General features: G+C 38.6%; 3 protein-coding genes across 5 annotated transcripts in view; 2 read left to right on the top strand and 1 right to left on the bottom strand.

The window, feature by feature from the left end:
- LOC306834328 (uncharacterized protein) overlaps positions 1-24,712 on the bottom strand; it is a 79,792-nt gene extending 55,080 nt beyond the window's left edge. Inside the window, exons 1-6 of one of the 2 annotated variants that reach the window (XM_079360175.1) lie at positions 24,099-24,712; positions 23,920-24,008; positions 23,102-23,225; positions 22,369-22,521; positions 21,991-22,172; positions 21,747-21,861 (exon numbers count right to left, since the gene is read on the bottom strand). In XM_079360175.1, coding sequence (XP_079216301.1) covers positions 21,747-21,861; positions 21,991-22,172; positions 22,369-22,521; positions 23,102-23,225; positions 23,920-23,991 — 646 coding nt within the window. In that variant the 5' untranslated portion in view covers positions 23,992-24,008; positions 24,099-24,712. Of the gene's footprint in view, positions 1-21,746; positions 21,862-21,990; positions 22,173-22,368; positions 22,522-23,101; positions 23,226-23,640; positions 23,728-23,919; positions 24,009-24,098 lie in introns of those variants that run through there. The other variant, XM_079360176.1, reaches the window with a different exon arrangement.
- Positions 706-11,854, top strand: cdh26.1 (cadherin 26, tandem duplicate 1; the record flags this gene model as incomplete). Its single annotated transcript, XM_079360041.1, has 13 exons — positions 706-846; positions 1,342-1,425; positions 1,774-1,959; positions 2,081-2,346; positions 2,525-2,673; positions 2,798-3,028; positions 3,125-3,346; positions 4,804-5,123; positions 6,589-6,654; positions 6,793-6,867; positions 7,538-7,576; positions 7,763-7,831; positions 10,241-11,854. The coding sequence occupies 13 exons, from the start codon at positions 706-708 to the stop codon at positions 10,448-10,450; spliced, it is 2,058 nt and encodes a 685-aa protein (XP_079216167.1). The 3' UTR covers positions 10,451-11,854.
- LOC306834327 (cadherin-13-like) lies at positions 12,813-20,244 on the top strand. Of its 2 annotated transcripts, none has more exons than XM_079360174.1 (17): positions 12,813-13,527; positions 14,189-14,308; positions 14,412-14,558; positions 14,696-14,840; positions 14,928-15,100; positions 15,223-15,354; positions 15,766-15,948; positions 16,053-16,345; positions 16,435-16,571; positions 16,668-16,892; positions 17,033-17,260; positions 17,426-17,547; positions 17,827-17,910; positions 18,096-18,191; positions 18,380-18,439; positions 18,574-18,657; positions 18,766-20,244. In XM_079360174.1, the coding sequence occupies exons 1-17, from the start codon at positions 13,492-13,494 to the stop codon at positions 18,976-18,978; spliced, it is 2,478 nt and encodes an 825-aa protein (XP_079216300.1). In that variant the 5' UTR covers positions 12,813-13,491; the 3' UTR covers positions 18,979-20,244. The 2 variants fall into 2 exon arrangements, with proteins under 2 accessions (XP_079216300.1, XP_079216299.1); XM_079360173.1 differs by having other exon boundaries at positions 16,429-16,571.
- Positions 24,713-24,719: the final 7 nt, after the last annotated feature.

Raw genomic sequence — 24,719 nt, 5'->3', positions numbered from 1 at the left:
GTCAGTTGCAACTTTATAATAGCCATCCAAGTAATGTTAATAGATGCTTTAAAAAATATTGATTAACCATGGACATAGTTTTAAAAACATTGGGTCCATGTAGCGCTGTAATGTTTATAGATATTTTATCAACCCACCCTCAAAGGTTTACAAATTATTTGTAATAATTAACAAACACTTTATATAGTGTATAAAAAATTATAATGTGTGCAACAATAAACTGTTTGCATACCATAAATTATAGCATTACAAAGAGTGAGCAAAAATAATTAACTATAATGTCATTGTTTGTTAACAGTAAAGTAACTAAAGGTTAATTAACTATTATTTTACCATGTATTGATGATGGTAATTATAAAGTGCTACCTTTATTGGTCTGTTTGTGCATTTTTATACTATTTTGCTCTGTGTCAATTCAAAATGTGTAACTTGTCAATGAAAATTGCTGTATAATTTAGGTTATTACTATTATAATTATTTTCTGCATTGTATCATTAACAGGAGCTTTTATCACGTTCTAAAAGAAGATGGGTTTTGTCCACGATTGAATTAGAAGAAGAGGCACCCGGACCATACCCAAAAGTTATTTCCAAGGTGAGATCATTTTGTACATGAGATTATTTTGGTGGTTAGATTTTTGCTTAAATGAAAGAAGGACACAATAGATCTCAATGGTTTCTGTCTTGTCACTAGATGTTTAATAACATGACGGGAGAACACAAGTTCCACATAAGTGGAATGGGTGTGGATGAACCACCACTCAGAGTTTTTAGGATCGATGAAGAGACTGGAGAAGTGATTGCCAATAGAGCTTTGGACAGAGAGAAGTATACAAAACCCTTCCATGTGAGTTTATATGTATACTAGATTAAAAATAACAAATGGATTACGTATTGATTTTAAGCCTGTATAAATCATTTGACATGAGAACCTATCCCAACAGATCAAGTTTTATATCATGCACAAACACACAGGAGAAGCACTGGACAAGGAACTAGCTTTTGATGTGGATCTTCAAGACATAAATGACAATGCACCTACATTTCACCCTCCTCAAATGACTGAACAGGTCAATGAAAGTACACGTGAAAGTCAGTATACAGGTTTTTTTTTCGTTATTCACATTAATAGTTTTTTCCCCTACAGACCTGGAATATTACTCATCAAAGTTATTATCATATTGAGTACTTTTTTCAATTTCTTCGTTTCTTAACAAATTAACTCTTCTTTTCTGCCCCTCTTCATCCTCTTGAAGTGGACTTGCCAGCTCTACTGTATGTTAACGACATAGACAAGGAGAACACACCTAATTCGAGAACTTCCGTGAGCGTGATTTCACAGAAACCGAGCGAGCCCAAGATTGGTCTTCGTAAGATCAACAACAAACAGTTTCGACTCACCCTTGATGGATGTTTCGACTATGATGTAAGACTGACTTATGATTTTTACGTGCAACTGTGTTTAGCCTGTGAATGCAAAAAGAAGAAACTACTGATTTGTCAGTTTTTGTTTAATAAAAATGTTTAAAAAGCATTTTTTACATATATTTCAGAAAGAAAAGAAGTATGAAGTTACTCTCAAAGCAAATGATCACGGAGAACCGATGCAGTCCTCAACGACTGTCGTTACTCTCAATATTGTTGACACAAACACTCATCTGCCAACGTTCAAAAGCAGGGAGGCATGTTTTTTTTTTTTATACTTCACCTTAATTATTGGTGTTATCATATTGATGCATGATGGTAAAATTCAAACTGTTTTTTGCATATCTAGTACCATGGTGAGGTGCAAGAAGCGTTGATCAAAGATGATATCTTGAGAATTGCGGTAGAGGACAAAGACACTCCGAAAACTCCTGGCTGGCGTGCCGTATATTATTTTATAGAAGGAAATGAGAATGAAAACTACAAGATTGAAACCGACCCTGACACTAACGAGGGAATCTTGAGCGTCATCAAGGTAATCTGCTGGTTTCACACCGAAAGAAGCTCATTTTAAGTGTGTCACGTTCAACTAATTGTATAATCAATATACAAAAGATGCCACACAACGTACTGATTCATGTTTTGTTTTTTTACAGAAAAAGAATTATGAAAAGACAACCAAAGCCAATCTGAAGGTTGGAGTAAAGAATGCGGAACCCTTAACTATTTGCAAAGATTATAAAGATGACAAAGGAAAAAAACCTGCCGAAGATTCAGTATCCATTACAATCAAGGTGACTGACATTAATGACCCACCAACATTTGACAAAGATCCAGTGGATGTGTACCATAAGGAAGAAGAAGAGCCAGGAAAGGAGCTGCACACACCAAAAGTTCATGATGAAGAGGGCGACCTGGTCAGGTTGGTGTCTACAATACTTTTGTACTATACAGTATGTCCTCTTAACTTAAAGGCTGTAATATGATAAAGCCTGATCTATACTGTTTTTGGGTCTTTTTTTAAGTAGTTACTGGTATTGCCATTCAGTGTGTTCAACTTATATGTTCTGTTTCACTTTCTTTCCTCCTCCTTATATTAGATTTGCTCTGTTAGAAGATCTAGCTGACTGGGTAACCATTGACGAGAAAACCGGAACAGTTACATCAACTAAGAAGATGGATAGAGAGTCTCCGTTTGTTGATAACACAACAAACATTTACAAAGTCGTCATTGCTGCCATAGACAATGGTATCAAGATGTTCCAATATGGAGTACATTCTTATGAAAAAAGAAAGCTCAATAAAAGGGAACACTAGTAAACTAAGTGCCTCCATGAACTAACTGGTTTTTTATTTGTTCGCTTTGTGCCAAGGTAATCCTCAAGGCACAAGTACATGCACTGTCCAGATCCACCTGGGGGATATTAATGACAATACACCTCTGCTGGTCCACCAAGGCGTTATTTTGTGTGGAAATAAGGCAAACAAGGTCATGGTGCAAGCCAGTGACTCAGACGCCAGTCCTTTCAGTGGGCCCTTTACTTTCTCCCTGGTTGATGATGACAAAACTCTGGCACAGCAATGGAAATTTGACCCTGCCACTGGTAGTTCATTTCTGTTGACCCTGAATTCAAATTAACAATAATAATATTACATAATTCCAATCAAAAAGTAACGCACCTCTCTTTACATGCATACAGGAGAAGAAGCTGGCCTTGTCAGCCTGAAAGAGCTTCCCTATGGTAACTACACAGTGCCCCTACAGATTCAGGACCAACAGAACATGATTGGACGTGATACTTTGGAGGTGACAGTGTGTGACTGTGAAGAGAAGAATGTTTGCAAAGGCAAAGATCCAATCTCATTGAGCCTTGGGGCCCCAGGCATTGGACTGATCTTTGTAGGACTCCTCTTATTCTTGTGTAAGTGTGCCAAACATTGGTAACATGAACAAACTTTTAAGTTTACGCTCAGTAAATCTTTCTTAATAGAAGTGCAAGTAGATTATCTTAAGTCCAAAATCAAATTGTTCAAGATTGTATGGTCATATTATCACTTCAACAATACCAATGAAATAGCTGGAATAAACCATGGCCAGACAAATATTAATAATTGCAGAATTCTCTACTCAAGATTTTTGAATAAGATACTCTCTGCTGTGAAGGCGTTAACATGCCATAAATCATTTATGCTGGTCCCTTGCTTGTTGTTAAAGAAATAATATGCAACTTTTAAACATGAACATAGCAGATATCAAAAACATCAACTAAATATAACCATCGGTAATGCATTTCTATGAAAAAAAGAAAGACATTACTCGGCATTTGATTCAAATTTCCTCTGGGCTTGTTGTTCTTAGCTCTGTGTTCATACAACAGCGCTTCCCTTTGCTTTTTTTCTATTTTGCTCAAACATGTCATTTACATGAACCCTGTTAGTAGAGGCATAATGCTGGAATTTTGTCACAATTGCACAATTTAAGGACAACCAACAAACTTCAACTTCAAAAGCGAAGATAAGACCTTTTTTGGTATAAAATACTTAAAAGAAATAAGAACCAAATCAACTGTGGGTTGCATATCTGATTGGAGATTTGACATAAACCCTTTTCAGAGTGCAGTTTCTTAATAGAACTGTGTTTTGAAGGTCCTTTCAACATTGCGTCTTTGTATTGTTAATGCAACTGGGAAATATCGAAGCCGCAGTCTGTAAATTTAAATTGGATTTCTGGATAGTGGAAGCACACGTAGAGAAACAACCAGAGCTCTGCACACACACTCAGACACACAAATACAGCGATGTTGCTTAGTAACATGTCCTATACTTTTATAAAAGACCAGTTACTAGCTTCAGTATAATTATAATTTCGAACATCTTAACAGTAAAAGAATTAGATTAAATACACATTTAAAATATAACCATTTCTGTAAACTTCACTGATATTTGGAAGGAGTTATAAATACTGTATATTTATACTGTGATTCAAACATTGGAAAAGAGACATCCAGCTATATGGCTATTTGCACTGAGTGAGCAAACTGTAATTACATTTATAAAAACAAATAAATAATAATAATTTGTCCACGTGGGGAAAATAAAGGGAAACAAATATTGATAGCCAGCCACAGTGATAAACTCACTCGCAGCAGGTGTTGACCAGGCTTATCAATTTTTGGCTGGTCGCTACTTTCAGTGGCTGGTGTTTTAAAAAGGCAGGAAGAGTTTGGCCAAGTAATATCACACTACAAGGTAACACTACAGAGCCAAAGTTGTTTGTTGGCTCTTTCAGATGAGCCAAGTGTTCTAACCAGTTCAGAGATTCTTATGGAAAAGATACAATTTGAGCTCTGTTCTCATCTATTTGAATGTGTGTCTGCAGTACTGCTACTCATTTTTATGTGTCAGTGTGGAAAGGATTTCTCCATCCCCACTGCAGAGGATGAGGGTAACCAGACCCTCATCAAGTATAACCAAGAAGGGGGAGGCTCTCAATGCAAGGTGTGTTTGAAATGTTGTGTGTGGACAGAAAGTACATCTATTACAAAATTCTATAACAATACTTATCCCCAATATGTTTCATACTTATTTGTTTGGCTGGGTCTACCCTTTTCTCTTCTTTGCCAGGCGGCGCCCACTCTGCCTCTGACACCAACATTCAGTGAGGCTGTGACAGACGGCATAAAAATGGGCACCAAACAGGTACTCCTCCTCTGCCCCTCAATCTATTTGTGGATGACCTTTTTTGAGATACAGGCCTTCGATGATTCACTTAGGTGACAAATCAAGCCTTGAGGGTATTCATTCAGCGAACAAAGGAGTTACATAAAGAAAACAGCCAAGGTTTGTCAGAAAAGGTCTCAGCTAATCTTGTTAAAACATGAGTGACAGCTTAATCCAGTCCCTCTGGCTTCTTTTCTTTGTTTTTCTACCTGGAGTGATGACAGCTAGGTAGAGATAAAACCAAAGTTGTGATTGAGATGTGTGATGTGTACATATTTGTGCCATAAATTATAGGGTTTGTGCAAAACTGAGAAACTAGTAGCTAACAGGTTTAACTTTCACAGTAGCATGACATAATGCGAGAAACAAGCTTTGATTTACTGCAGAAAAGATGGACTACTTCATTTATTCTGGAACATGCTGATCACATTTACTGCAACTATTACTTTTGAGTGTTAGATAAAAAGGATTGTGGTACACCAGCTAAATTTAAAATGATTATTGAAAGTGCTTAATGACTCTAGGTTTATGGAAATTTGACGTTTAGCATTCAAATCTGAATAGAAATGGTAACTATGATTCATGAATGCTTGATGTATTTATTTTGGGGTTGGGTTATGGCTTTATTTGGATAGGATTGTTGGATAGAGTACGACACTGGTGAGAAAGAGTGAGGAGTGACAAACAGGAAAGGAACTGGAAGTCATACTTTAATCCACACTGCCCACTTTGAGATGTGACCTAACCGCTAAGGCATCTGCATCCTGAATTACAGATTTATTTACAGAAGTTAAAGGGGACATATTATGAAAAATCCACTTTTACAAGGTTTTTGAATATTTATTTGGGTAACCTGAGTATCTATTGACCCACAAAATTTGAAATAAATCCATCCAGTTCTTTTTTAGCAGTTTGCATAAGTCTTACCACACAGAGGAAAATGCTCCATTTCAAATGTTCTCAGTTTGTGACATCACAAGTTGGATTCTGGTAAGAAAATTCCCTCCCCTCCCCTGGTATCTCCACCCATGGACTCCACCTCCAGCCTAGAGCAATCTTTTCCCTAAGTTTACCATTTTTATTCTCACAACAGAGGAGTGATGTCTACTGGGAAAACTCTACCGGGGGGTCTTTTTGCATTTGTTGACACACGCCAAAACGGAGCGTTCTGAGAGGGCTGGTTTCTACAGAGTCACAAACCTCCTCTGCTGCTTGATTCATGTTATATTTGGACCAAAACATAGCACAGATGTTTCATTTGCACCACAGGCGACTGTTTGAAAAGGTGAAAAGGGGTATAATATGTTCTCTTTAAACTCTGCATTTCCATTTTCAGACGTTAAAAGAAAAGATCATTTTTGGTAAAAGCTGTTAACACAAACACAGCCAATTTTACTGGGTCCTGATTCTAAGTTTTCTTTTAAATTTCCTTTGACTCTACTAGATGTCCAAGGCGGCTCCAGTAATGATCCAGGACACTAAAACACACAACAGCTATGGACAAACCATGGTAAGTCAGAGGAACAAAGACTTAAGACGACTTTAGACGACTGAATCCAAATAATAAAGTTAACTTGCTAAGTGGTGCGTGTCTGTACTTGTCCTCTACTACACTGCCTGATTTGACCTTACAGTCATTCTCTTACAGATTACCAGTCACATGAACTCAATGACCATGCAGAATCAAAGGGACACAGTTAGGAGCCTAGGAGGTCAGAACATGGTGAGTAACTTCAGCTGTGGTTACAATAGGTGCCGCATTTCATTGCTGATTATTACATGTCATCTGGAAGGTCCATTGGGTTTTTTTTTCTTATTTTCTCAATCAGCACACTGCCTGTTTAAATACACAAGGGGGAGCCACAGCCTGGATTTTAAAGCTATTGTATATAAGCAACCACTTTTTATGCAAATGTTGTGTACTCACTGCGGTAAAGTAGTAAACTCCAGGCGTGTGCAAAAGGCTCTTGAAGCCAAGTTCAGTATATCAGCTGGGAAGACATTGGGATAACATCCTGCCAAGGATGTGGTTAGAATGGCTTTGTTGGTTTAAGGCACATCACCTTAAACCAATCAAGGCTCATTAACCACATCCTATGATTTGTGTGAAGGCTTCCCCCTCCCTCCAGATAACAAAATGGTTTCCAAAATATCTTTCAAATGTTTTATGATACGCTGTACGAACTTTGAAGTAAAATGAAGGACATATCCCAAACTGTAGCTTTTTTTGTAGTTTTAAACCAATCCTTATTGCTATAAATTAATAAGATCCTGATGAAATTATCTAACGTGCTTTCTTTGAGAGAAATCTTTTTTCAGTTTCAATAACTCAGTAGAGTTTGTCAGATACGGTCAAGTGAGGGTACTTATTATTTGCATTTCATTCATTTTAGTACTCTGAATGGAATACAAACAGGACAAACACCTACAAGGTAGGAAGTGTGCATCATTAAGTTTGGGTATTTCAACAAGAAGGTACGTTTTTGACTGCATTGTATACAACTTGTTATGCATGTTTGTAAAGTATGTGAAGAACAATATGTTAATTTAACAGTGGAAAGCTTATTCACATTATAGTTTGGCTACAGAAAACTCACGATCCTTCTCTTTGTCAACAGGGAGGCTCACTGAGACACCACTCTCTCAGCCAGAAGTCAAATCAACACATAGCCGGTCACATTGGCAGGGTAAGAAGCTTGTCCCACATTAAAACAGAGCTTAAAACCAGTTCTGTGTTATATGAACGCCTTGTGAAAGCTTTAACATATAGCAAGCCTAATAACTTTGGTGCATGCAGCTCAGGAGGTAGAACAAGTCCACTAGTCACAGAGAGGAGAATCTTTCATTTACTTTTAAAGCGGCTGTATGTAACTTAAAAAAAACGAAATGGCTTTATGAATAATTATATGATATTTCTTATCACCCTCTAATAGGGGGACGTTTAACTGATATATTAAATGTGAACTGAAATGTTCACTGTCTATCTGTGTTGCCTGTATACAATTTTGCCCAGGTCCAATTTTACACAAGATCTCCACGAAGTGTCAGTTTATTTGCGTTCTCAACATCCTCCTCACTCCACTCTCATCACACACTCCCGGTCTTCACCTGCACAGCCAGAGGCCGCCTTCCACACACTTCTATCCGTCCTAGGAGCTCTCACAGGCGGACATACTCAACGCACACTCCTGCTCTCAGGCAGTGCCTGTCGTTTGTAGGACGGAGAATGAGACACACAGACTCCTTCACAGACTCTCACATGGATGACCACTTACCCCGTCTATAAACATTATGCCAGTAAAAATCAAGTGTTTCAGGGGCGATGTTAAGGCTCATCTGTGTACATACGAGCACACGAGGGAGAGCGAACAACAGTTTACTGGTGCAGTTCGCCTGACGGCCATGCGGTCTCGCTACAAATGCACTTTTTTTGAAAGTTACATATAGCACCTTTAAAGTCGGTGTTCTGCCCTACAATATCATGCAAAAAGTCATAATATCTACAGCCATTTATGCCTACAGTGTCTGCTGCTACAAGCAGGAAAATAACTCCTTTTAAAATTCTCCAATTCAAAACAAATGGCAAAATGGCTTTAATTAAACGTTCTAATACTCAAATGTATATGTTTCCCTAAATTAAACAAAATCCCTCATCACTGCATCCGTTTGAGTTCTGATTAAGTGCTCGGATCATTACACCAGGTTTCCCCCCTTGGATGAATATGTGATTTGTCTGCCATCCATTTCTCTGATGATCACCAATATTTCCTCCCTCACCACTGGCACTGTACCCCCCACTCTCAACCTAGCTGCTATCAGTCCTTTCCTGAAAAAACCCGGTGCTGACCCAACTGACCTCAACCACTACCGGCCCATCTCCAACCTCCCCTTCATCTCCAAAACACTTGAAAGGGTGGTTGCCGCTCAACTACAGTCCCACCTCAACACAAACAACCTCCATGAACCCTTCCAATCCGGTTTCCGCCCAAAACACAGCACTGAAACAGCCCTAGTGAAAATCACCAACGACCTCCTCTGTGCAGCTGACTCCGGACTTCTGACCATACTCATCCTCCTCGACCTCAGAGCAGCATTCGACACTATCTCCCACACATTACTCCTGGACTGCCTGGCTGGCATTGGGATCCCTGGTGCTGCACTCCGCTGGTTTTCATCATACCTCACTGACCGCCAACAATTCGTGCAAATAAGAGACCACAAGTCTGGGTGTTCGGGTGTTCCACTGGGTGTTCCCCAGGGGTCAGTCTTGGGACCATTACTCTTCATCATCTACCTCCTCCCCCTGGGCACAATCCTCCGCCATCATGGGATCCACTTTCACTGTTACGCCAACGACACACAGGTCTACATCTCCTCCGAACCCACTGCCGCCACCCCTCCCACCTCGATCATCACCTGCATGGATGACATTCGGAACTGGATGAGCAGGAACTTCCTGAAACTCAACGACAACAAAACCGAGGCCCTGCTCATCGGTTCCAAATCCACCCTCACCAACTCGCAACACACCCCAGTTCCACCCATCATCATCGACGGTTTCCCTGTACCCTTTTCCCCCCAAGTCAAGAGCCTCGGCGTCATACTTGACAGCACCCTCTCATTTGCTCCCCACATTAGAAACATCACCCGGACTGCCCTCTTCCACCTCCGTAACATTTCGAGACTCCGCCCATCACTGGTCCAGCACTGGGACACTGACACTGGTCACTGGTCCAGCACCGAAATCCTGGTTCATTCATTTGTCTCCCCCCCCACCCCCACATAAGACAGTCAGAGTCCATCTCCACCTTTAAATCCCAACTCAAAACCCACCTGTTTAAACATACATACTCTAACTGGTCACTTCACACTACACCTGTCTTTTGTTTGTTTTATGTTTGGTTTTAACCTTCTGTATTGCTTTTATCCTCTGTAAGGCGACCTTGGGTGGCTTGAAAGGCGCCATTAAATAAAACGTATTATTATTATTATTTCTGATTTTGTTGCTGGATGAATGTCTACATAGATTTGTGGAGGCATGATTTTGTCAAATACAATATGACCAAGAAGTCTTTTTTGCCTCATCATTTCCACAGAGACTGCACACCATTAATGGAAACCAAGCAGACCACCCAGTGTACCAACCCCAGGAGTATGCCTTTGAGGGACAGGGAAGCAGAGCTCAGTCTCTGGATAGGCTTTCTCTCAGCAACCATGGAGACGATCTGAACTTTCTGAATGACTTGGGACCAAAGTTCAAGACATTGGGAGGCATCTTGCGTAAGGGAATTCAAGAGAAGAGATAAAGCATTAAAAGGCAGAGCTCGACTAAGTTTTTTTTTAATTTTATGTGGACTAATTCTTTTTGCTTCTCATTTGAGATTTACACTAAAGTCTAATAATACTAAAATTATCTGGCTTTACTGTTATAGAGAGTTTTGTATTTGTGCTTAGCAATGTGAATATATTATTGCTGATTTTATCCAATAGATTTTACAGACTAAGTTGTATTTGCTTGCTTGAACTTTGAGTTAGAGCACTTGCACTAACTGTTATGCTCTGGTAGTTTTGAAAAGTTAAGTGTTGACAGGGACTGGGTGTGTATGATTATTTGACAGGTTTTTTTTTTTTTTACTTCTTTGGCAGTGCCACATTGCAGTGCATTGGACAGCACATCATTTCTAGTTTTTAAAGTGTATTCATGGCAGTATTATTTGGATTTTTTTTAAGTGTGCATTTATCTGTGTGAAAACTGGTCGATATTCAAGAAACACTTCTGTAAAAGGTCTCTTAAAAAACGACGGACAGGCTGTGTGACTTGTCAGAAATCCTTGTTCAATGATGACTGGATAGTGAAATTGTCCTTGTGGTTGTTAATCTTCCGTTCATATGGAGGTGTGGATCAAACACGCTTTCCATGGCTATGTTTTGCTATGTTTTCTTTTGAGTATTGATGTATCAGTGGTCTTCAACATGCATTCTTTTTAAAAAATAAATAAAACGTTTTTGGGTAAGAAGGGGTAAAATCTTCATAAAAGTCGGATATTTTCACAAATAGGATCAACATAGTGAATCAATTTAAATGAAATCAAGGCAAACTAAAACTTTACAGACTAAAAACTTTTTCAAAAAAATTTAACATCGCTGTCTGATTTTATGTCTATGTATTTATGAGCAGAATTTAAAGAATTAAAAACGTTGTAGTCTTTTAGAAGGGTAGAGTCCCCATAAATCCTGTCATTCCAGTGACATCCCTGATAATGATACTGAGCTCATTTCTGGACATTGCTTTTCAAACCAATGAAATAGGTGGTCTACAGTGTTAGTACTTTATGCTGTGAGCATGCATGTCTGCAAAATGGTTGTGACACGATTAGATCCTATCATGAACCCTGCGTGTCGATGCAAAACCATTTCCAGCCAGAGTGATTATATTTGACATGTGATTTTCCAGGTTTGATGTTCACTCCCCCCCCCCCCCGACCTGTCAGCAGAAGTGGAAGAACTTGTTTCTTGATGAATGCATGTGATTGTAAGTACTACGCAGGGAGGCCATATCAGGTTAAGGTGTGGCAAAAAGTAACATGTCCTTCTGACATCTTTTTTGATCCATATACTAAACCCAGACAGATACAAATGAACCTGTATCAAATATATGACAGAAATAATAAAAGATAATAGCAGTGTTGATAAAGCAGACAGAGCTATAAAATGATAACATTGACATTATTAAAGTGAGTCAAAGTAACTCCAACTCTTAATTATTGAAATAGCAATCTGACACAAGGCTTTGTTATCAGTGTTTTGGGTTGGAGCTGCAGGAGAGGGCGTAGGTTGCAATCTTGCTTTTCTTTTTCTCCAATATTTATGACCCATCCACAGAAAAATATAGAGGCCCCTGTCTGGTCCTTCCAAGGAAGGTGATGTACTCAACAGCATTTTGAACTTTGTAACACAGGTTTGGAATCTCCCTGCAGGGCTTTAATCATTCTTGAGAATGGATTTCTCTTTAGTTGCTGGTAAATGTTCTTGCAGCTGCTGTGCCTGACTGCAGAATGGGGGTGTCGAGGTATGTTGTTGGTTGGAACATTCACAAGTCTCTGCAGGATTTTCTCCTCAGCCAAATGATTGATGTGGCTTTTTTGCTTTTGTTTTTGTTGGTGAGTCAAAGAGATTGTTAGTGTGATTAAAAGACGCTCTCAACCTTTCTAAGGGAGCAATGTTGAGCCACGAGCTGTACGTTCCTATCTATTAAAAAATAAAAGGACTTACATTAATGCACTTATTCAACTGTGCTATAGGGTTGTCTACGATGCTTCTATAATAAGTATAGTTTCGCCTAATAAAAATGCTCACGTTTTAGGTCAAAGTTTTATCAAAACTGGTTTGCATTATCCCAAACTGCAGACTTCAGAACCTAAAGATAACATTTCAGCATAGAGTTGCTTTGCAGGTGCACACAAATGTAACAAAGAGCCCTGTGTTAGCAAATATTTATAGAGTGTCACTCACTTAGTTGTCAGTCAGCAAATTTCCAATGCCATCATAACGCCATCATATTTTGTTGGAGCATGCGTGGACCAAATCTTTATGATGAACTTAAGAAAACAGTATTTTCAAATGCCCAACTAAAGAAGAGCACTACTTTAATCTGATGATTATTCTTTCACCCTGGCTCTAACACACTCTCTCTCTCTAAAACACACACAGCAAATGATCATGCTGGCACACTGATCATGACACAACCTTTCAAGAGTGTAAAATAAGTTAAAATGTCTTGTTTAGGTTGGTAAAAGATTGTTAGTAGACCTTGTGGTGGAAAGCATGACAATTAACAAAGGTAATTCTAAGATTAGTTGAGATCCATTCTGAAGATCTTCAGACTATACTACACTTATTAAACAAAGGAAAAGGTACGACTAATCCACTTTTTATTTCTGTTACTTTTATTTAATGTTTTTTAAAGTACATCATTGTTTAAATACATGTTCTCCCCTCGACAAGAATCATGTTTGTTTTGCATGACTGAACTCTTGTGAAGTATTGTCAATTGGACAAAAAAAACAAGTTCTCAACATACTTGTGTTGCAGAGTTTGAATGGCTAACAATACATGTTAATTCGCAAACACAACAGGCACGCATTTACGGCACACTTGCCCTCACAAACACTGAATATAATTGGTCCACGCCCAGCCAATCTGAACGCATAGCGCGGGGTGACATACTTTTAACACAAGCCCTCCCTCTCACTCAGGTATATACTGCTGCCAGAGCCCGCACTGGCATTCAGCTGATTGAGACCAACTTTTGTGCAGATAATAATTAGCCTGATAATCTGGATACACTATGGAGGGAAAACACCTCTGCTTGGTCATGATGCTGGTAAGAATTCATCTTTGGAAGTGCCTACATCTGAATTAAATTCCACCAACAGTGTTCTGTTTTTTTTTTTTCTGTGCATTGCCTGTCAGCGCCTGTGTGTCGATCAGATTTCAAGATGTGTGTTTGCACCTACTGACGTTGTCTCCTACTTTCTAGGTTCTTGCATGTGTTGCACTTACTCTCTGATGTAAATTGCTTGGGATAAAAATGTCTGCTAAATAAACACAAAACCTTTAATTGAAGCTAAAGAACATCAACTTCTATCCTTATAAAGAAAAGAAAAAAGGAACAAATTAGGAAGGAGGTCGACTGTGAGTTGTACAGTATGCAGAAATACTTCATGGTGTTCAACAATGGAATCCCCTAAGAATGAAATCTCTTATGAATTTGAAATTGTAGTTGGAGTCATATGACAACTAATGCAGTAAATGCGGGTTCTGTATTTTTGTGTGTACAGTAAGGCACTGGAAGAAGCATGATGTGCATATTTTTTGAGGCGTGTCCTGCATTAAGTCGTTTTTGATTTCTGGACTGGGTCCGTGCTGGGACTCTGATTCCCAACCCAAGTCACTACAGACTGAGCTACTGCCGCCCCATCATATCATCTAAAACAAGTTCCATTAACAATCAATCCACTGTAACCAAAATGTCTCATTTACAGTGTTTAGGAGTCCACAAGTCATCTCCAAAAATTCTCCGGAGACAAAAAAGAGACTGGATCATTGATTCCTTTAAAATCTATGAAAGTTATAAAGGACCTTTCCCTCATAAACTGGGGACAGTGAGTATCTAAAAACAGATACAATGCATGGATATGTAAAGCACATGTTATGAGATGCAGGAGGGTCGTTGCAAAGTTCACAGCTGTTGTGTTTTCACTCCAGATTAAATTAGACAGAAACTTCACCTTTTTCGAAATAGAAGGCCAGGGTGTCCTCAAGGAACCCATAGGCACCCTAAAAATTAACGATGCCACAGGGGTGGTTTCCCAACTCAAGCCTGTCGACTATGAGACTTACCAGTTGTTGAAGGTAAGAAAAACTGAATGCACAATGATCTCATCGAAAGTACAAAACTGTGTGTGTGTGTGTGTGTGTGTGTGGGTGTGTGTGTGTGAAGTGTGTATCTAAAGGTTTGAATTTCATGAAATGTTTGCCTCTCATCACAGCTAAAATTCAAGGCAATAAAGAAGGTGAACAAGGAAATAGACACACAGCTCGGTGTTGAGATATTAGTTGTGGATACAAACGACAACGCACCCAAGTTCATCCAACAGGTGTACGAGGTCAAAATACCGGAGTCAACATTACAAGGTAACTTGCTCATGCCACAACAATTTACGTGAATTAAAAATACAATTTCATGACCTTTTACAATCTGTTTTCTTCTGATTCCGGCAGGCAGTAAAGTGATCTTCATTAAGGCAACTGATGATGACAGTGGAGACAATGGAAAATTTGACATCAGAATGACCAAAGTCACTCCTAAACATGAAAATATGGAGTTCTACTTAACACAGTTGGATCAAAGAGACATGGCAGTCATTTCATTCAGAGGCTGTCTGGAACACATGGTGAGAGGAGTAACTTACGTGACAACAAATCAGTTCATCTTAAAGCTTCCAAGTCTCTAATCATGTAACTGTAGGGCTACATTCAATATGTTTCAAAGACTTTTTTCTTTTTAATGAATCAGACAGCTAATAGATATGTCATTACTGTGGTGGCCACAGACCATGGAAAAGATGTAAAACTCTCCAGCTCCGCTACTGTTATAATCCATATAGACGATGGAAATAACCACATTCCGGAGATCACCGGAAAAACTGTGAGTCTTTTTCTTTAAAAAACAAAAAAAAAAAAAACTTAAACTAGATTTAAAAGGACACTATGTAGATTTGGTAATATCATTTGAAAGTTGGAGAACAATTGTACGCCCTGTTTTCTGAACTAAATACACAAACTTCACTCAAATAAAAAAAATAAAAAAAGTGTCCCTGGGATGCTGTTTGGAGCTAAAAAGCTACCAGGAGAGTTACAGTTTCACTGTTGATGTCCCCCCTTTCCTCCACCATAACTTCAAACAGTGCTACAGGGACCACAGAGTCATGATCATACAATATACAACAGAATCTGTACATTTCTCCAACTTTCACATTTCTCTACCAAAACTCCACAGTGCACCATTTAGAGCTATTAGTGTTTTTACATTTAAAAAATGTGTTTTTTTATCTCCCAGGGTCCAGGGAGAGTGACAGAAGGAAAAGATAATGTTGTTGTTTTACGTGTGCAAGTTAAAGATGAAGACAGCAAAGGTACACAAGCCTGGAAAGCCAAATATACAATCCATGGAGACACCAAAGAAAACTTCAAAATCACTACTGATCCCGAGACGAATGATGGAATACTAGTTGTGGAAAAGGTATGTTTTCAGTGCACAACACCCCTAGAAGATATTGGAACATGACTTTGTCAAGGCTTTCAGCATTTGAGTTTAAACCAACATCTGATCAACATCTATTGCAGCCTCTGGACTTTGAAGACAGTTCTCAAAGGAAGTTGAATATCACTGTAGAGAATGAGATCCCCTTTCACACCTGCAAAGTGAAGACTCGCAAAACCAATGATCTTTGGGATGTGATCATTGGTGGCAAAGAAAAGAGCCACCCCCCTTTTCCAGTGACCGTGGATGTGGAGGATGTCAACGATGCCCCGGTCTTCTACGAAAACAAAAAAAATGTTTTGCTGAAAGAGAACACGAAGATGGGACACGACCTGGGGACATTTAAAGCTGAAGACCATGATGCAAACACAATAGAGTAAGTCCTGACAACCAATTTATACATCAGTATGTCATTGAGAACTCTAAAACTATGGAACACAACACATCATTGTTTTTCAGATACAGAATAGAAGGCGATGAAGCTGGGTGGGTTACAATAGACCCCGTGACTGGAAAAGTTACCACAACAAAGCCTTTGGACCGAGAGTCGCCGTTTGTGACAAACAACACCTACGTTGTCCATGTCATTGCTGCTGACAATGGTATGAAATGAAGGAGATCACTGTATTTGTTGTACATTTACAGTGATTTATTTTTTTTTTTATCCTGAAATGTATATTTTTGTTTCTGTTGGCCAGGTAAACCTCCAATGGAAGGCACTGCTACCCTCACCCTTCAAATTATGGATGAAAATGACAACAGTCCATACCTAGCTGTAAACACATTGGACATCTGCCAATCTGATAAACCATCGAAGGCCAAGCTTGAGGCCTTTGACTTGGATGAAGGAATCTACGCTGGGCCTTTCAGCTACACTCTGCTTGGCGACGTGAAGGGGAAATGGAGAGTTGAACCTCCTCAAGGTGAGCTCTTGTACTTCTTTCAAATGAGACAAAAAAAAATCATTTAACCAGTAAAAACAGTCATACTTGTGTCATGTCAACCTCTGTGATGTTTTTGCCATCTGGAGCTTGTTATGTATGTTGTTGTTTTGCATGTACAGGGTACTCTGTCAACCTGATCAAAGAAAGTAAAGTTCACTCGGGACACTTTGAGCTGCAGCTTGAAGTGTCAGACTTACAGCACGTCTCTGCTGTCCACAACCTGTCAGTTACTGTGTGTGAATGCATAAACCCAGAAGAGCCAAACTGCCGTATCCGCAAATCTACCGGCGCCGCAGCTGGAGGAACATTTATAGGAATCCTTTTTCTGGCATTCTTACTGATTGCAGGTAAGACCTCCAGTATGTCTAAATTACTACCACAAATACAAATTCAATTTTTTTAATTGTGTGAAAGTGCTATACATAATATAAAAACTAAATGAACTCTTCCACAGTTTAATGATCAATTGTCTGTATGATTAGATTTTTGTCTGTGTGGTCTTTCTATCCCAGGCATTCTGCTTTTAGCTTTGTTGCTGTCATGTAAGCAAAAGAGTGACAAAATAGCAGACGAACAGGATTCAGAACAGCACCTCATGAACTGCAACACTGAGATACCTGGAGACGACTGCAAAGTATTTACTTTGATTTCACAATAACCTGTACCTGATTATTATTCATGTCCGAAACACACATTTGTTTCAAATGGGTTTATTTCTCTTGAATATCATTGTAATTTATATCTAAAAAAAACTCTACACTCAAAAGCTTCGCTAATAATGTTGAGATATACTCTATACTATGTGTGTGTGTGTGATTATTATCTAAACTGTATACACAAATAATGAAAACTAACACCCACTTGTAGCATTAAGCTTCATAGTGTGTTCAATTATTGTTCAACTATTCAACAGGTGAAGTCAAGACGCAAGCCTAAAAGTCAAAATGAGGAAAAAATCAAAAGAAAATCCGAAGTCCAAACAAGTAGTGCACCACAAGTAGGTTTAAAAATAATAATAATAGAATAAAGATAACATTTGATTTTAATGATGTTTAAATGTTGTTTTAATTATGAATAATGAGCACTGATAGCATTTTGCTCTTGTACTTATTTTTATAATTATTATTTTCATCTAGTCAAAATGTGACTTGTGATTTTTTTTGTTTTGTTTTGTTTCCACAGCCAATGATTAAGGCCAAAACTTCTTCAGTGTCACAAGCCATGTATGCAAGAGCCCAAACTGGAACACTTCAACAGCAAGCAAACTCTCTGAATACGGTACAGAAATGTTTACGCTTTGATTGTTTTTCTCCCGATAATGACATCACAGAAAAAAAAGGGAAAAAAAACAGCAACTGATCAATCTTAGGCTTTCTGCTAAAGACATGATAATAAAGCTGTATTTTATGACATTTCTGAAGTTGGCTTATTGTCCAGTTTTCTTCACTGAGTATCTCTTTTTTCAGTCCATGGGGGCGTCGACATCGATGAGAACAAGACAGCAGATGAAAGGCTCAACGCACAGGGTACGTATGTTATACCCTGTGAAAAAATTATTCAGTTCCACTTTTATTTTGCTAAAGTTTAACTTCAAAAACTGTTACGACTCCTCCAGTTATTAATGATGCCACTAATATAATACACGCTTCTGATGTCCCAGAGTTCAGGGCGACAAAGAAAACATTCTGCTCAACAAGACAGTCTCGTAATTCAAGGAAAAATTTTGCCCCAAGTGATGAAGACGGTAAGAAAAAATGATCATTTAATCAATCCCACAAAGTTCGACTATCAAGTTTCTTTTTTTAAAGTATAATTCCACTTTCTCCTTCCCCACCAAAAAAAAACACTACAGAAGTTGTACACTTTGCAAGCACCAGGACAGGAGCTGGTTGATTATACTCCTCATGTGTATGCCGAGGAGCAAAACACAGAGGCCAACGATGATCTCGATGCCATCTCAATCCCTGATATACCCTTCAACCCTGACATGGTTGTGGACTCAAGATTTGCCCATCTGGCCTCAATCTGCATTCCACATATGAACAGTGGTCACACAGATCTCTAGAGCAATGGACAAACTTGAAACAGCAACGCTGAGAGCAACTCCTACAGTTCATTACTTTATGATGATCATTGTTCTTTCAGAGTCAGCTGTTGAGGTAGGAGTAGTGTATTAAGTTTTGTTGATTTGGTCATTTTGAGCGAGGCGACGAAATTCTCCAGAAATCCCAAAGAGTTGTTAAGGCTCAGCAAGAAATAGCTTGATATGAATGAAAATAGTAAAAGAAAAAACCAGACTTGAGAAATGGCTGCCTATCACATTTCTTTTCAGTTTCTTTTCAACTATTTATTACTCAAAAGGTCCTTGTTAAAAAATCCTGATGTAAATTGTGACTAATCCATTATTCTACTTCATTCTTTAATAGCTCGATCAAAAGATACATTTCGCTACACTTTCGACATTGATTGCATGGCATCGCATGAAGGAAAACATCAGTACAAACTATTTAACTAACAATAGTTGTGCGGTTGGGTGTGCAGCAGGGCAGGGCCAGGTTAAGAGAAGATAGAATCTCATACCACAGTGTTTGTAATGAAGACAAAGTCTTGTGGGAATGTTTGATGAAAGTCAAAATGTGACTTTAAAGCATTAAGATTTTTGGCTGGGTCATTATCTTTTGCAGAATTAGCGGCAATGAAACCTATGGCCAAGTGATTAAAGTATTTTTGCAGCATTCTTTAGTATAACAAACTGTGTACTGAGAAAAACAAATTTATGAAAAATGATGAGGGGAGTCAATCAGCTGTCATGTGGCGGGCAGAATTACTATAACTGGTTGTTAACCCAATACTCTGGTGGTGGTGCGTGTGTTTAGTAACAAGGGAAAAAAACAACAAATACTTTTTTACAACTTATCTAAATATTGCTGCTGCAGAGAACAACATTAGATGTTTATTTTACTTTACACTGAATATTCCTACGTTGGATCAGATGGATATTTCACTTTTAATCATTTTAGGTTCATTTATGGGGAATGTTTTATGCACTGTTTTAGCCTTTGCTGTAGTTAGAGAATAAGTAAGTTTGAACTACAAACTGTCCATGACAAGTTCGCAAGCTTTTGAAAATGCCGAGTGTTTGTACATGCTAGAAATCTGCAGGTGTGTCTCTCGGTAAACAACCCACTTCCAAGGAAGAACGATAATTACTGACGCCGATGAGCCATAATTCCACGGAAACTGCAACCATCATTCATCAGCCTGTCAAGCCAGTTTTTCCTTTGTGTTCGTGTTTATGTTTGGAGATCAAATAAAAAGATGTATGGTTGTGTGTGTGTCCTGTGTGAGTGTGCACTTTTAACAAGCTTGTGGCAAAAAAACGCACAATAACAACAACTGCAACGATTAAAAAATACACACCCAAAAGAACTGTCTTTAGAGAAAGCGATCTCACATCGAGGGCAACGTTTTGAGATAACTGATGGGATTGGTTTCAGAGACAGAAGAGTGTCTTCAGAGTGTTTTGTAAAGGACTTCACAGGTTTGATGCAAAAAAAAAAAAAAAAGCTAAAAATGTTTTGCTTTTTTTTCTAGGAGAAAATTGTATTGATATATATTGAATTTCCCTCTGGATCAATAATGTATCTATCTATCTGTAAATAATAAAGGGCCTATGAACATCTTGTGTTAAAGGTAGAATCTCAGATTGAATATTTAAAGCCTCGACACCGTTCAAGCTATCAGAAAGATACAGTGACGTCAAACCCATTATTACAGAGAATCTAAATGAGAAGATAATTATTAACCTTAAGAAAAGCTCAAGTCAAAACAAATGGCAGCATAATGCCTCTTCTTGTCCATGTAAGGAACAACAACAATAGGGACTAATGTGAGAGGTGGTCACCTTCACACCAGACTGATGAGGGCTGAGGAGGGAATCATTTGAAACAAATGTTTTGAGTTGTTTGTTTACTAGTGATTCCAAGATTTTTGACGGGCAAGATTGTTTGGATATTGGGTCTTCGGGTAACTGTTGTTTCTTCCTTTATATAAAAGGAGTCCCCTGAGCAGTCTCCAGATTGTAGGTAGTATACCCGAAGAAGACGAGTTGGAAAGAATAAAAAATAAAATGAGTAACAGCTCAGTAAGAGATAGAAGCTCCAAGAAGAATGGTTCGAGATTGTCTGCTCCTGATGATTTCCTGGGATCAGTGGCGTCAATAATAGTTAACCTATGTCACAGGTGTCAAACTCCAGTCCTCAAGGGCCGGCTTCCTCAGACTTTTAGATGTCTCCCTGCTCTAACACACCTGCTTTAAACCAATGTGTTGTCATCAAGCTCTGCAGAAACCTGATAACGAGTCACTCATTGGATTCAGCTGCGTCCGAGCAGGGAGACATCTAACAGTCTGAGGAAGCCGGCCCTCCAGGACTGGAGTTTGACACCCCTGACCTATGTGGTCCACTTCCAATGGAACACTGACTCCTTGTGGTTATACAGTGATTCTGGTAATCTGCAGTGTCCGTGATCTACACACGTTAGTCGTTTTAAGATTGTATGTGTGCATTTTTAAGTCTTGAAATTGGAAACAACTCCTACCTTATTAACATAAAGATCATGAACTACTGCAAAGTGGAATGTTTTTTGAAGGGGTCTTGTGAATATGTCAAGCCATGTATTTTGAATGATTGTACTTCACTTGCTGTGACGTTAGACTGGAAAAAGTGTGATAAGACAAACATAACTGCATTAAACCTTCTGGGGAAATCACCAGGAAAAATGTAATTGATACCTGCAGTCATAACACCACTAAATACAGTGTGTGTTGTTTACTTGGGGCAGTAACCAGCATGGAGAAACCAGTTGTATGCCGACAGGACACTTGTAGAGATCTGCTGTTCCACCTGGAAGCCTTTACTAGGATAGTCCCTAATTCTGTCCACCACACCTGGAATACACAGCCATAGATTTCCTTTGTTAAAGGAGCACAATCACGAAACAGAAAAAAGAAAAATCTACAGCAACTCATTTCACTTATACCCACACATGGCATTAAAGAATAAGTGATAGACCGTACCCAGCATGTAACAGATGAGAGACAGGCTGTGCCCACAGTTGGATGAGGGTATTCAAAGATGCTTAACTGGGGTGAAGTCACAATGGCATTTATGAGCTCTCCCTGGCCAGGCCACTGACGGAGGAAGGTGGCATATACCCGTCGTTCCATGAAGGGCTGCTGCACCAGGATTACACTGGAGACTGCCGAGTAGGTGTGAAGAACAACAAACATGACAAATGAAAAGATGAAAACATGTGTTTTGTTTTAGTTGAGATAATTAGAACACAAATTGAGGGAAACAGTTCAGATTAAACCAAGTGTATATATTCTGCTGTTCCCTGGGTTATAAAAAAAATATTTCACACTTATTAACAAGCATAGCTCGTGAACTCCCACCTGGGATGTTCCTCTCTTTGAGGACTCGATGAGAAAAGCGGATATTCTCTCCAGTGTTTGTGGCTTCAGTCTCCAACAAGATGTTCATCCTGGGAACCCCCATCCGCAGAGCTACATCCAGAAAAACCTCAGCCTCTGGTCTGGTCCACACACCTATTTAAAATATAAAATGCCCAACACTTATATAAGACGTGATTGTTTCCTGTGTGCATGAAAAAAGTAAGAACAGATATCTCTGCTAAGGGAATCAAAAAGTTTAATCTTATTCAAGGGATCAAATAAAATTAGGTACATTTAACCTTAAGATTGAATAGTTGAATGATTAACGATTAAAACATGGCATTTAATAATGAAGACATTATCACATACATTAAAATATAAAAACATGTATTTTTGAACAATACGTGTTCTGCGCTGATTACTTGCATTTCACCGTTGTGTTCAGACTATACATTTTATGGTATGCATTTGATTAAGCTGCTTGCTTACAAAATAAACAAAGGGTTGGGAACCAGAGGGTCGCCAGTTCAAGTCGCTAGTAGCTGAAGAGGTGCCAGGTCACTTCCCAAGCACCGGCAAGATTTTCTTGAGCAAGGCACCGAACCCCACACCACCCTGTTGCACTCCATTCAGGCTTATGTGTGTGAGAAGTGTGGCTCTAAACAACAGTGTGTAAACCAGAATTTCACCTCTGGGATTAATCAAGTATATCAACTGTAAATAGTATACATACCTGCAGTCTGCTTGCCCAGGTAGCCAGTGAAGAGCAGCAGGGGAGCCCATCCTTCCAAAAAGAGGGCCGCTAACTTTTCAGCAACCCGAAGGTCATGACAACCCAGACCTATTATCACATCACTCTGAGAACAAGAATGTAACTATCAATAAGAAGTTATTTCATTTTTGAAGATGTAAATGACACAATGATATAACGTTTACTAATTAGTATTTAACATGACTGTAAAACTTGTAACTGAGCTTATATTGACTACATTTACAACCGAAGTAGATTTAACTTTACAAAGTTTAAGCTACTTTATCTTGTTTTTAAATATTTTAGGCAGCCAATGTTCAACCCTCTACTGTTATCAGAATTGGCATTTAGTAATTAAACTCAGATAAATATTTACACTCCATGAGATTAACCCAGCCAAGGCTAGCAGCTAGCTGGCTCATTGACCGTCAATAAAAGTTAACCAACAAGCAAGCTAAAAATGCAGGTATAATTTCCTGAAGAGATAATAAAAACCCTGACTTTAAAGGTCAATGACTTACATTCGTGTCTTGCTCTAAAAGGCCCTAAAATGTCATGATAACGTCGCTAGTGTATCTTGCGTTTTATTTTAAATTTTGTGACGCCATGACGTCGTGACGTTTTTTTCTTCTTAAAGTGTATGCCCCCATGTGGCCAACAGCAGCTATAAACTGGTAAATAAAAAGAACAAGTGACTTGATTTTACAATTTTTCTTCATGGAATATATTGTGCTATCTGGCAAATTGTTTTAAAAAATAAAAATAAAAACAAAATTAATTCTTAACGTGACAGTTCATACTTTTTCCAGACGTTGATGTAGACAAAGGTAGTCCCACAGGATTCTGGCCCATTCCTCACTCTGTACATCCATTCCTTTCACCTGCTGAGCTGTGGAGAGAGGCAGGGAGCAGATTTTTCTACCATATGCCACATAACACAAAAAAAAAAATCCAACGACAAAACATTAAAGCTCCCCACCTCCTTCAAGTACACATTTGATCACATTCCATGCCAAGTTTGAAGGTTTTTAACTAAAGCAGTTGTCATAACATCAATGGAGCAAACTTACATCATTCATGTAAGGTTCACTGATTGAACATATGCAACACAGCAGCCTCGATAAAGGCACTGTCAGCCTGAGGGGAGGAGACTGAGTGACCACTACAGTGACTGGTTCCCACTGAACTTTTTACTTCCTTTAAATTGTAGATTGGTTCAGACCATTTATTCTTGAACTTTCTTATTCATTATCTTCCTTTCTGTAAACTAAATTAAAACGTTTTCTTTAAGTGTGTCTCTTTGAACTACTTTTACATATGATTTTTTTCATCTTTCAGGTGTTTAATAATTATATTACCCAGAATACATTTCCAGCTGTTTTCCTCATTTAATCTCTCTTGTAACTGGCTGCATTATTAATGCATACAACAATGTTAGCGCAATTACCTCATTATCTAATTCACTCATCTTTTCATACAAAGTACTTTAACACACTACAGTAGTCTTTCCACCAACAAAACACATCACCAAGGGGCTGCTGGTTAAAAATAAATAAATAAAATAAAAATACACGTTTGAAACCATGAATAGAAATGTATG

Source organism: Symphodus melops (assembly GCF_947650265.1).
Source record: "Symphodus melops genome assembly, chromosome: 13".
Lineage (NCBI taxonomy): Eukaryota > Metazoa > Chordata > Actinopteri > Labriformes > Labridae > Symphodus > Symphodus melops.
This window is presented reverse-complemented; position numbering and strand designations above follow the sequence as displayed.